Source organism: Aphis gossypii, chromosome 2 (genome assembly GCF_020184175.1).
Source record: "Aphis gossypii isolate Hap1 chromosome 2, ASM2018417v2, whole genome shotgun sequence".
Lineage (NCBI taxonomy): Eukaryota > Metazoa > Arthropoda > Insecta > Hemiptera > Aphididae > Aphis > Aphis gossypii.
In genome coordinates, this window is record NC_065531.1 from 64,637,776 (window position 1) to 64,652,021 (window position 14,246).

Sequence of the window (14,246 nt, forward strand, 5' to 3'; positions counted from 1 at the left end):
ATAGACTGACGTCACAGTCACGTTTTCGACATTGCGCGATGGCGTGCGCGGGCCGTGGCGGTGTGTCGGCCGTGGTCGCGGGTCGGGGGGTCCCCCTAACCGCTCCGATTGGGTCAATGTCTGCCGTCTGGTGCTGCGTCCGCCGACGTTTCCAAAATGGAGACACAGCCGTGTCGAACTCGTGATTAAAACACGATTTACGAGTGACCCAAGGCGAAAGCTCGATTACCGCCGACGACACAAACAAGTAAACGAGTGGACGGCCAGCTAGTTGGTTTAGGTCGCTAACGTTTTCAGTAGACTCCCATCGTCGGAAAAAAAAGGCGAATTACAATAATATTCTCGTCCGTTTCTCCCGCGGTCGAGGGAGTTCGGTCGGTCCGTTAACGCCAAGCCAAGCCGCGGTCTGCGTGTGCGCGCGCTCGTGTGTGTGTGTGCCGTGTTTGAGTGTGTGTGCGTACTGCACTACTGCGTACAGTACTACAGTCCGTCGTTTTCCAATGTGCTGTTCTACCGCCGCCACCACTACCCTCAGGTAGTAGCGTAGTATGTGGGCCGCGAACCAGGCCAGATAGGCGTATCAGAAAAATTTCTTCTTTTTCTTCTTTTTTTTTTTTTATCAATAAAAAAAAAAGTGCAGAGCAATAAATCACGTTTCCTTTTCTCGTTCCGTTTTGTTCGGCACACATTTCCCTTTAAGTACCACCCGTGTGTGTTAACGCCGAATTCGCGAGTTCGCACGAATTATGTAAAACCGAAGACCAGCCACCCGCCGCATACTTAGTCGACGACGCCGACGACTGCTGTCTACTGCGACGAAGACGACAACGACGACGACGACGACGACGATTGATAGAAGAGCCACTCCGAAGGAGAACTCGACGACAATATTCACACCACCCGCCGGTGGACATGAGCGGAAGGCCCAGAACTACTTCCTTTGCTGAAGGAAATAAAACTTCTCCGAATCCTCCTCTGGGCGGAATTAAAGTCATAAGTACGTACTTGCACGTTCTCGTATATACATATACACACATTTGCACTTTTACACTCATAACACCCTTGCACGCTCAAAATTACTTCTCAATTCTTAATCACGATGATAATACACCGTCTTGACAAGTCGACCCACACAATTTACACCTTTCTTTCGAACGTTCTTCTTAGATAGTGTTATAATCTTAGTCAAGTAATGAAGGGATATCACTGATTTAATCTGTTATTTGGCTGTGTAATGCATTTCTTGATCTACTGTTAGGTCATTCCAGCTTTTCATACTTACTATCAAATAAGTAATTCTACTAAATTATCTATGATACACTACCTTTAAGGTAATTTGCTAAATTTATCTTCCATATAATATACATATATTACACATTTATGTACATTATATTTATACATTCCTTAGACTTTCATTTTTTATACCTAACTTATAAGCAATTAGTTATATTATTTGTAGATTAATGAATAATTATTAAATATACATTACACTCAAGATACTTTTATGATTTTAGATTACTTAAATCACATTTTAGGTCTTATTGCTAATGATTCTTGTGATTTAACAAAGCTAATTAACTGCGTTTATGACAATCCTTTCAGAATTTTCCTTAGTCATAGCATTGATTATAGAATAGACTATAATATATTCTATAATCATTGGTCATGGTTATTTACAAAGAGATTAATATTCCAACAAAGGAATCAATTCAATATTTTATTGAATTATAGCCATAAAATTATCTACCTTTTAGGTAGGTATGATGCGAGGTATGATGTTTAAATTATGTACTTAAGTACATCATTCTCCTAACTATGTTAGATAAAAGTATATTCATGATTATCACAATAAAAAAACTGTCCAGGCCTACTATTATTTTATTAGTCACATTATGGAACTAATATCTAATAGATATCTACCGCTATCTACCTAACCTACATGTAATGTACATTTTAAATTCTGCATCATATATTATCATAAACTTTTAAAAAATGATTGATTAAATTTATGAGTGTGTGTATTTTAAATTAAATGTGATAGTAAATATCTTTATTACCGTATCTTATTATATTATATATTCTTTTTTAAAAATTCAATTTTTATTGCTAATTATAATGCAATTGCATTTTTTGTTTCAACATAAAATTAATTATGCAATACATATTTGAAAGTTTATTTACATGGATAAAAACGTATTTATCAGTGCTTAATTATGCAAGTAAATTTTATAGAATCTCTCATGCTACCTATGTAATATTTATTAGAGTTGTTAAATAAGGATGTATACCTACATCTAATTAGATAAAATTTTAGAATTCTAAAAAATCTATACTTTTATAAATAAAAAAATTAAAAGATATCTATAGAAATTCTAAATATTGGTGGTAGGTATATTATAATAGGGTACATGTATATATTATATTTATAATCAAATTAAATTTAGCCAAACATAATTTACTGCTGCGATGGAAGACAATAAAATTTCACTGCTGCAATGTGTACACAATTTTCTTATTTGTGTTTTGGTACTTTTATGTATTTCTGAATATGGATATAGTTACTAGTTATTTAAGTGTAAGCTTGCCAATTTGTCTTTATCACATGCATATAAATTATGAATTTATTCATTAAATCTAGGTAGGATTGCCATTCATCCCAGTGTTCCGAACGGTTATTAACTTTATTCTGGTTTATAGAAGCCGATAGGAAATAATAAAACATAAATAATATTGTATATATTGTATCATTATATCATTTTATGATAATCGTAGGTATTAATGAAAATACTGTATGAGGTCTAGATACTTGCGTTTAAAATTAATTTTGGTTTAACTTGTAATGAATTTTATGAAAAAATTAAGTATAATTATAGCTGTAGTGAAAAATATTCATTCAATGGAAAAGTATCAATATTATTAATAATTAATAAATATAATTGTAGTTTATGTAAACAAGTTGATGCAATATTTTTCAGAAAAAATACGATTCGGACATTTTACGCACTCTCACGTTTTCAGTAAAATAATAAAATCTAGGTATACTTTTACAGTTAATTAGTTTGATTCATTAATATTTAAAGTTTAGTTGGTATTGAATAGATGCAATTTATTCGATAGGTGTACCTAATATAACCTGAATATTTATTATTAATTATGAAGTTGAAAAATATTATTTATAATTAAAACTAAAAAAATTATGATGAATTAGGTATCAAAATGTTATATCTTACCTAAGTATCTTAATAAAGTGATTGAATGAGTTCAGTTAATCAATTTTAATTTTTCATTTAAATAAATAACCTTTATTGAATCTAAAAATATATTAGTTAGTTGATTTCATTGTGCCAAGTTAATTTTGAAATGACAGACCTTTTTTCCAATTCAATGTCAATATGTTGGCTTGAAATGTTCATAAGCTAAGTAGTTATGGATTTACATCTTCCGTGTGAGGATCCTTTAATAAATGATGTGGTTCCTATTTGGAATCCAACTGCAGTAGCAAATTCTGAACGTCTAAGACTTCAAGGTATTAATTTTCTTAATATTATTTAAAATCTATTATAAATTCTCAACTAAAATAATTTAATATAGGTATGTTTTACTTTGTTTCTTTTAATTGAATCTAAACTTAATTGAATACTTTTACATCCCATTTTCTTATTACAGTTTTTCTATGATCTACTAGTCTAAATAATTTAAAGAGCAGTTAAAATGTATAATTAATACTTGAATTTATGATTATTTATATAAAATTAATCTAAATAATATTTTTGATATACCTATTATGTTTTATCTATATTTGTTATAATTTGTATAATTTCAATATTAAATAGCATTGAAGTAATTTTATTAACTAAATTATATGATATTTCAAGTAATAATTGTTAACTAAAATAAATGATAAAGTATAAGTCCTAATTTCTCAGAATTATTATTCTATTTAGTATTTGTACAATATTTTCTCTTGTCATAGTTTATCTTAATAATTACATTATTTCTATTGAATTTGTTTTATTTTAAAAATATATAAAATATTTTGTAACTATGATAAGAACCCTATCAACGATTCAATTTTTAAACAGACAAATACTACATTATTTTATTTTATTAAAAGTAAGCAGTTTAAAAAAATGTAGTTTTTCTAAATACTTAAAATTTTGGTTAGGTAATTTTATTATGAGTTATTTTTACAAATTATTGTTTAACTGATAATAGTATCTATTCTATTATGTTATTTAAAAATGATTTAACATAGTTAATACCGAGGTTAATACTTAAAAAAAAAAGTGAAAACTATCTTGAAATTTTATTGTTCTTTTTTAGATTAATTTTATTTTGTGATACTTAATGAAGTTTACTATTTTTGTATCCTTTAGTTATCAATCATGACTATTAATTTTTTTACCCTTTATAGTTTAATCACGCTTACCAGATATTTTACCATTTACTTATGCATGTATTTAAAACATATATTAAAAATAATTTCTAACTTAAGTATTTAGGTACCAAACATCCATTATTCTACCATTAATAGGCAACACAATAGTCAGTTTTTTAAATCATAATAATATAATATGTAAAAGTGATTTATTCAATAGCATATTAATTCAATAATTTTGTTATTAGTTTAAATTATTTAGTACAAATTGAATTTTAATTTTTAGCTAGTAATCTAGTTTAATAAAATAAAAATAATATGTTAATAAGTAGAATATTCCATAATTATTAGATAGTGTTGTTAATTTTATTAGAAAACATATTGTAGTCGAATACCTATTTTTGTCTATTAAATTAATAATAATATGTAAGTATTTATTATAAAATATTACTTGCCCATTTAAAATATTAAATAGTTTATCCTATTCTTATTTATTTTTTAATTTAGTTACATTAGGTTACACTTTACTTTATATTTTGTAAAATTATTAATTTTACCATTTGATAATTTATATATTTAAGGTAAAGATGGCAGTAAAGTCACTACAGTTGTGGCAAATCCGTGCCAGGGACCAGATCGACCCTTGGAGGTGTCGTATACAGACACAATGGTTATCGGTAATGGAAGTTTTGGTGTTGTATACCAAGCCAAATTATGTGATACAGGAGAAATGGTTGCTATTAAAAAAGTCCTTCAAGATAAAAGATTTAAAGTAAATACTTCTATATTATCACTTTAATTAATTTTATATGAAAAATGTAAACATATTTTAGTTTGTTTTTAAATTGTTTGAATTGTTTGAGGACTTCCTTTAGTGCCCATAAAATATAGTGTTTTTCATTAATCAATTATTCTACATAACATAAACATCATGATCATAGACAAAATATTCAGATTAAAACAATACAATTTAATTAATACTTTGTACTTAGTTTTGCTTAACAACATATTTTATTTGATGTTTGGCATTTTACTCTAGTATTTAGAAAATATATACAATTAATTAAATAATCCATATTTAATTACAATATGTATAATTTTTAATTATTTAAAATCAAATTCATAATAATGATTGTCCATTATATATAATACTATAATACATTTTAAGTACTATAAAAACGATAAGAATGTTCATAAAAGTGATTCAATTATCCAGTATTTAATGATTCTAATAAAAGATTAGTTTAACATAAGTAACATAAGATTTGGTTTGAAGTTTTTATTTTTGATTCTATAAACCAGTGATCACATTGATCAGAACTCACTTTATTTCTATTTCCATTTTAACTGTAAAATAATAAGTTGAAGAAATTTGTTTAGTTTTTATTTAAATCAGTAATTATGATAATTTTTTTATTGGTTTTTATAGAATCGTGAGTTACAAATAATGAAACGTCTTGACCATTGTAACATAGTGAAATTGAAATTCTTCTTTTATTCAAGTGGTGATAAGGTAATTTTATAATTATTAAACTACATATATCTTCTAATTTTTTTTAATTCGATGTTTGATATTTTAGAAGGATGAAGTTTATCTAAATTTAGTATTGGAATACATACCAGATACTGTATATAAAGTTGCTCGTCATTATAGCAAATTAAGGCAAACAATTCCGATCAACTACATTAAGGTTTGCTTCTTTACAAAATTATGTAATTTTTAGTGAAAGAGTATGGTAATAATAAATGAATTTGTTTTATAGTTGTACATGTACCAGTTATTCCGAAGTTTGGCTTATATTCACTCATTAGGCATATGTCATCGTGATATTAAGCCTCAAAATTTGTTATTAAATCCTGAAACAGGGGTATTGAAATTGTGCGATTTTGGCAGTGCTAAGACTCTTATCAAGGGGGAACCTAATGTATCCTACATATGTTCAAGATACTACCGAGCGCCTGAACTGATATTCGGTGCTATAGATTATACAACAAAAATTGGTAATTTTTATTTTTATACATTTTAGGTATTTTTAACTTTTATAAATATTGGGTGTGCTTATACTAATCAGTATATTTACAAATTATTTATTTATTGAAATAACAATTTAAAATAATTATGGTCTATTTTTCTTTTATATATTAGGAAAGATTTTAGCTGAATACTATTTATCTTGACAATTAAGGTTAGAGGTAGGACATGGCGTGTGTGGCTAAAATTTCCAGGTGGTCACTCATTTGGAAATTAGCAACAAAATTACTAGCTTATCACCAATGCAGTCAGGCTGCTGATGCATCCGCTACACCACGTCATGCCCCAAAATAGTATTCCATATTAATTATTGCCGATAAAATTATTTACTTATTTAGTTATATAGAAAATATATTTTCTTTAAACGTCTATTTTATATGATAATCTTTAATCAGTATTTGTGGTTGGTGTTAAGAAAGCTGATTATTTGTTTCAGTTTCTCAACTTATGTATATTTTTTTTACTTGCTTATTTACTTATATGTTTCAAGATGTTGGTATAATTTTATTTTTTTTTTAGAATTTTATTGAGTAACTTATAACAATTTATTTATTATCAACACTCAACATTTAAAATACATATTTACAAATATCTTTGTGAAATTACTAATTATGTATTTCTGTTAGTAACAAATTTTAGATTCTGAGTGGAGCGAGGAATGTATTGGTTTTATAATGATGTTTATTTCTTTTTTATTCTGTAAACACTTTTTCTTCCCTTAAACTTGCTCAAAAGTACAAGTGTAGCATGTTTTCTGAAAGGTAATGTTCTTGAGCTGGTACTTTAGAGAGGTCATTTTTTGATTTTTTAAATGATACTTAAAATAAAGACGGTTAAAGGAGAAAAAATGTACAACTTCACGATTATGTAGGTAATATAAAATAATTACGGTTTTGTTTATCACCATAGACGAATAAAATAAAATTAAAATGATCCCCTCGTCCACTCAAAATCTTTTTTATCAAATGCAATCATATTGAATTCAAATCAAATACCTGCAATAAAATTACAGTATCATGTCTCTGAGGACTGAAGGGACAAAGGACAAACATGCGTTGACCTACTTTTTTTTTTAATGTTGATAAATTTATGTTTTTATTTTATTTTAATTTTATATACATATATTATACTATATTATTAAATATTTTAGAACTTCTCTATTTACTTTTATATTTTATGAATTATTTAATTTCTTAGTGAAATATTGATTTCCTAGATGTATGGAGTGCTGGATGTGTATTAGCAGAACTTATGTTAGGTCAGCCAATTTTCCCAGGGGACTCTGGTGTTGATCAACTAGTTGAAATTATAAAAGTCCTTGGTACACCAACAAGAGAACAGATTAGAGAAATGAATCCCAACTATACAGAATTCAAATTCCCACAGATCAAATCTCATCCTTGGTCAAAGGTAAGTTATTGTTTGAACTATATTTTTATTCAATTTAACTAATATGTTTTAGATTAAAGGAATAACATACTTAGAGTTTGCTCATAGGTTTTTTCAAAAAAATTTATTTTTACGAATTTCACTTCAAACATTACTAAAGTCAAAGTATAATTGAAGTAAATTAAATCGTGTTTAAGTTAAATTAATTTTATTTACATGTTACAAATTAATATAAGTATTATAGTTAGTATAATAATAGCAACATTTGGTTAATTACTTATAAATTAGATGTAACTAATCATGTATGAAGAAAAAATATTAAATTAAAAGCATTATTAAGATTGTCTATGTATTAATTTTTGATCATATTTTGTTGAAGATTAAAAAAACATGCTTAAATTTGTGTGAGCAAATTCAATTTATAGGGTGTTTATTTTCTTTATCTATCAAATAATAAAACTAATTTTTCATATTTTTTTTTTTTTATGTTCATTTTACTACTAATATAATTTTAGTAAGACATGTTAGAGGAGAATTATCTATGCTTTTATTTTTAACGTACATATTGTACATTGCAGTTTATGCTGCAACGCATGTCGTTCCCAAAAAACAGCAATGTTCATCAAAAGATTAGAGTAAGTCGAAAAATGAGACAGTTTGAATATCTAACCGGTTTTTCTTGTTCAATTATTATAACCTTTTGACACACTCTTTATATTAAAAGAGTCTTAACAACTTGCCTAAAGAGGTTACATGACTGATTATTTAATTTATAGTTACAATGTTTTATGAAGATAATTTCAGTTTTATATAATAATAATTTATTAAATTATATTTTTTTGATAAGTTTAAAAATAATTAAGTATTTGCTCATAAAAGTGGTATTCGACTTGTGGTTATTACTGCTATATTTGGAAGTTACCGTAGAACTTAAAGAAAATTAGAGCTCTAACATGTCTTTTGAATTGTTATATTTATTTAATTTATGCCGTTTTCTTTTAATATTTTAACTACAATGAAGTGTGTGTTTGAAGCGTATATTCTATGTGTTAACCTAAAGGCGTCATTTATAAAGGTTTTCCGTATGCGGACACCAGCAGAAGCTGTTGAATTGGTGTCAGTGTTACTTGAATACACTCCATCACTTAGGGTGTCTCCATTACAAGCTTGTGCTCATGCATTTTTCGATGAGTTAAGGGATCCACTCCATAGATTACCAAATGGACGATCATTACCTCCACTTTTCAATTTTACACAACTAGGTAAGTAATTAATTTAATTATCCTATAAAATCAAAAAATATATATATTAGTTTCCTTTAAGAATAATATGTTGCATTAACTTGCATGTCTCATCTTTGTTTTACAAATGTACCATTTATAAACAAATTATAAATTTACATTCTGTAGAATCAATTTTATATTGTTAGCTGTAATATTAGAGTGAATTAACCTATAATCATACTTAAATGAATAAATATTATCTGTGTTTATATTATGGTCCTTTACATTTTATAGAAAGTTATCAAGTAAGTAGGTATCTTAAGTAAAATAATTTAAAAAAGCTCATGTATCTTAAAGATTGAAACATTGTAAGGAACCACAAAAACACAAAATAGATAATGTTCTTATTTTAAAGTTTGATTATTAACTATTTAATCCTAATATTAAAGCTTTTATTATATAAAACTTGTTATACAAATTTTCCTTATGTATTTTAATAAAATAGAGTCAGTTGATGATCTTGATCGATCCACTTGATGCATCTATAGCATTCTCTTAAATAATGTTTTTATTTTATTGTTTTTAACTTGATTTAAATATCAAACTAAATTATTTAATTGTTTTTCAGAATTGAGTGCAGCTGGGTCTTTGAAATCCGCTTTGATACCCAAGCATTTAAAAGATTCTGTGGGAAGTGGAAATGAAGCATCTGCTGCTAGTGGTGGTCCATCTACTCCAGAGAATATTAATCCAGACAGTCCAAATCATCCTTCATCATCAACTACTTCCAGGCAACCTTCTAATGAAATAGTTTAAAAGGTAAAGGCAAATTATGTATATATTATGTAGATATCAGATAAGTTTCTGTGAATTTATTTTAATAGATATGTCAACAAATTCTTTATAGTCTTAAATAACTCATTTATTTAAATTTATATTCAATTGAAATTCCATCAAAATTATCCTAATTATTTATTATTCAATACTTATACCAATATTTTGTCTTCTTTTTACTTTATTTTTTGTTTTAGCAATTAGTGTCAATTAAAATAAAAAAAATATACCTATTGCTATATCAAAAATAACTAATTTTATTATTATTTTCTTTAATTTCTTTATTATTATTTAAGATTTATATTGATTGTGTGGTAGAATTATTGAGTCAATTATAGTATCAAAAGTAAATTGACATCATCTAATAATGTATTGGCAATGGTGTATTGCCAATATAATTATTTTAACCTTCTTTTCAATGAAATGTATTACTTATTATTAATTAATGTAAATATAAATATTATTAATTTAGTACAATATTGTTTACCCAAGTATTTTTAATTTTCCATGGATTAAAATTAAATAATTTATATTGAAAATAAAATATTTCCACAAAAACAAATTGACATTTTAAAATAAAAAAAATTTAGTTGTGCAGATTGGAAATTTTGATTTAATAAAATATTTATTATCTTAATAGTTAACATATAATATTATTATGCCTTTATTTCTTCATTTTTTAATAACAATAAAATTAATTACAATTTTTGATTAAAACTATTCTAATTAATCCTATTGTCCAATAAATTAGATAAAACAGCAGCATTTCCAACTAACTGATTAGTATATTAATAATTAATATTATCTCTACTTTCAAGTAGATTACTGTGAATTTTATTCTGTTTAAAATGATAAAAAATTGTTTTTCTACTGTACGAGTAGAATTGGTAAATAAATTAACCATGTATCGTGGCTGAAGATTGAGTATATTTAATGAGGCTTAATGTTCTTGAAATAGCTAATAATAACTAATATATTGCCTACATTATATGTTTGTTTTTTTTTTTTAGTAATTTTTAATTAAATGTATAAAATGATGATTATAGCAAATATTAAATACATTTGTTAATATATAATCTTTAACCTATTGAAACTAAACTGCTAAAACAAAGGACCTTGGCCTTTAATGCTTTAGTATGTTAGTTATAAATATTGTTCTTTTTTTGTTGTTTACAGTGCGACCAAAAAATGCCTTGGCAATCAAACCATTCACAAACATTTAAGGTAATATATATGTACACCGAAAAACTTATTACAAATTCATCATATCTGTATTGTTTTATTTATTAAGTTTTAAAAAAAAAGTACAGTTTCAGGTTGTCAATTTTGTTATTAGGTAAATTTGTTGATACCTAAACTCGCCTTATGAAATGAATGAATTACGCAATTTTAAAACGTTTTTAAACTCATTTTCAATAACACTAACAACCATATATTTTCTTTTTGTTGTTACAAACTTTAAACAAAATTATTGGAACTAATAATCAGTCTTATTTTAATCAAATATTATTATGTTGTTATTTTTTCCTTTTTTTTTATGGTAAGATATTTGTTTTTTTTTTTCCCCAGAGGATCTCGTCAAACGTGTAGCCTTTTAAAAATTAAATTCAAATTTTGATTTAGTTCCCAATTACTTGCCTTTTGTGTTATTTTTAAGTCCAAAGATAATTTTATAAACAATTAAATGTGTATTAATATATATATACTATAATAAACTTGTGTAAATATAGTGCAAATTCTTACGGTTTTTGTAGTGTATTTTTTATGTGCGTAATTGATGTCCATATTATGAAGGGTAGGTCTAATGCTTTTTCAATCATAATAAATATTAATACAAATCTAGTGTAATTGTTAATTTCATAAACTACAGAGGATTTGTGTATTATATAAAATGTGCAGCAACTTTAAAACTTTTATTGCATTGATAATTTTTATTTTTTTGCATACCTAACGTTCCTTTTTTTTTTTTACATAGACAACTTAAATATTAATATATGGTATAATGACTTCCAAAATTCTAATCAAAAAAAAAAAAAAAAAACAATCATTCACATAATTATTTATTCAGATATAATTAATATTGTTAGTATATTGTTATATTAGTATGTGTACATCAAAAAAACTCATTCAAATAGAATTACTTCAAACAAGTTTGCATCTATTTAATGCTGAAATGGTAGTAATTAATATAAAACAGATACTTATTGTAATATACTGTCCTTTCATATCTTCTTTTTATTTTACTTAAATATTTACAAATGGGTTTAATGTATATTATTTGTGAAAAAAAATTGTTTTATTGTTCATACTAGTTGCAATCTATTAATAATAAATTAATAAAAAAATATTTGTTAAAAATGAAACGTTCATTCCAATGTATAAATATTTTAATATTATTTATTATATATTCTTATAATATATATACATTTTTTTATTTGACGTGTATATTTTTAGTTAATCCAAACTGATTTTTTTTTGTCATACTCAAGGGTTCCTCTCTTTTCTCAAGACTATACGAGTATTGGAAAGAAAACAAGCTTTTTAAAATAGATTTTTAATTTTAGTCATTAATTTGAAGTTGTTATTTAATAAAAATCAAATGTAATGACTATTCAAAATTATGTACAAATTAGTTACTATCACATGCAATTTATGTTATTGGCACATATTCCCAATTACTATAATTCATTGCATGTAAAATATAGAAGCCCATAATTTCATTTTAACATCAATTATTATATATTATTTTATATAGTAACCCAAAATTGTTTGACAAAAAGTTCAACAAAAATATTGCTCTTTTGGCATAATATGTTATTATAACGTAATTTATTTATATGTATAATTTGATAATAATAAACCCATTGTGTTTATTGCCAACGACCATACTTGTTCATACATGAATATTATTATATAATCAAGTACGTAAATGTTTTTTTATGCTTAAACAAAAAAAAAAATAATAATAATTAAATATTATATATTTAACAATACCGATGCAGCTGTTGCATAGATACAATATTAGTTAGAGCTCAATGTTGTTATAATAGAGAACAATTATTTTATTAGAAGCTCTGTATAACTGTGTAAAAGTGTAAAGTATTTAACAATAATATTGTATAATATTCATAATATATATATATATATATATATGTAAAACTTGCATAGTATGACTATAGTTTTGTGGCTAGTTAAACATATACAGTAATATGTTGTTTTTTCTTTTTTATTATTATTTAATTATACAAATTGTACAACGTACAGACTATTAATACTAACTTTAATTTCAATTGGTTGTTTTTTTTTTTTTTGTATATACATATATCTATATGTATTGCAGCATATGTAGTGTTTCTTTTTATATTATATAAAAACTATTCAAATTGTATACAATTAAAATTATGTTCTTGTCTCTCTACATTTTTTTTCCGTGGTATATATTAATGTATAATTTATATTTTATATTATACTTACATGGACTATCTATATCCTAAATAAATTATTGATTTTGCAGTTTTTGTTGTATAATATATATATAATATAATTTGCATACTAGAAAATTTAATAATTTTGAAAAACTCATGAACATTTTTAATATTTGTATAATCATCCAAATAACGATATAGGTATCAAAGGCAGCAATGTTATGTATTTAGTATTAACTTTTACCAATGTAAAATTCCGAAGATTTTAGTTATGAAAGTATGAAATTCTTTGTTAGTTCATAACTCTAAGTACATTTGTAAAAAAAAATTAATTATATTCATTTATATATATGTATATATATATATATCTAATATATATATATATGTCTTATATATACATAGAAAAATAATTAATATGCAAATAAGTACCTATATAATATATACCTTCATAATTTAGTATTGTTTTTATTATTGATAGTGTTACGAAAGGTGAAATTAAAAAAACCTAACGCTATAGTATTCTATCATAATATGTTCAACCATACATTTTTAAATAACAACAGTGCACTTATGTGACTTAATGATTCAATCAAGAAAAACAGCCTTCCACCAAAATACATGTATTAAGTATGAATGCCACCTAAATTCAATTTCCTAAATGTATTAATTATAATCATTATTACAAAATTGTCAACAGTTTTAAAAAAATCATTTACAAAAATTAAGTAAGTAAGACAGATGTCAAGCTAAGATTATTATCTACGGCATCCAGCAGCTTTTAATGAAATTTTAATTGTGAATCAAGTTTTGATCATTTTAAACTCGACTATTTTTAATAATCATAATTTTCTTCTTTTTTATAAACCTCAATATTACTACTTTGTTATGATTCGTATCTGTATCTCGAATAGTATTCCGTAAAAAATAATGTTTGAACGGGATCTATCTATTACAAGTATCCTTTA

General features: G+C 25.2%; 1 protein-coding gene across 7 annotated transcripts; it reads left to right on the top strand.

The window, feature by feature from the left end:
• The first annotated feature begins 120 nt into the window (after positions 1 to 120).
• On the top strand, positions 121 to 13,371 carry LOC114131504 (protein kinase shaggy). 7 transcript variants are annotated; one of them, XR_007604610.1, is made up of 10 exons: positions 3,375 to 3,526; positions 4,960 to 5,150; positions 5,808 to 5,891; positions 5,959 to 6,069; positions 6,142 to 6,379; positions 7,627 to 7,820; positions 8,860 to 9,061; positions 9,651 to 9,841; positions 11,033 to 11,080; positions 12,311 to 13,371. XR_007604610.1 is itself a non-coding variant. In XM_027996736.2 (9 exons), the coding sequence occupies exons 1-8, from the start codon at positions 913 to 915 to the stop codon at positions 9,836 to 9,838; spliced, it is 1,293 nt and encodes a 430-aa protein (XP_027852537.1). In that variant the 5' UTR covers positions 121 to 912; the 3' UTR covers positions 9,839 to 9,841; positions 11,033 to 11,603. The 7 variants fall into 7 exon arrangements, 4 of the variants coding, with proteins under 4 accessions (XP_027852537.1, XP_027852540.1, XP_050058152.1 ...); XR_007604609.1 differs by having other exon boundaries at positions 12,346 to 13,371; XR_007604611.1 differs by lacking the exon at positions 12,311 to 13,371 and adding an exon at positions 11,167 to 11,603.
• The last annotated feature ends 875 nt before the right edge of the window (positions 13,372 to 14,246 follow it).

Bases quoted from the DNA above. Each gene is read 5' to 3' on its own strand.
- LOC114131504 (XM_050202195.1), top strand. From the start codon at position 3,427: ATGGATTTACATCTTCCGTGTGAGGATCCTTTAATAAATGATGTGGTT. The intron at 3,527-4,959 runs GTATTAATTTTC...TATATATTTAAG, and splicing joins TGAACGTCTAAGACTTCAAG to GTAAAGATGGCAGTAAAGTC. The intron at 5,151-5,807 runs GTAAATACTTCT...TGGTTTTTATAG, and splicing joins TTCAAGATAAAAGATTTAAA to AATCGTGAGTTACAAATAAT.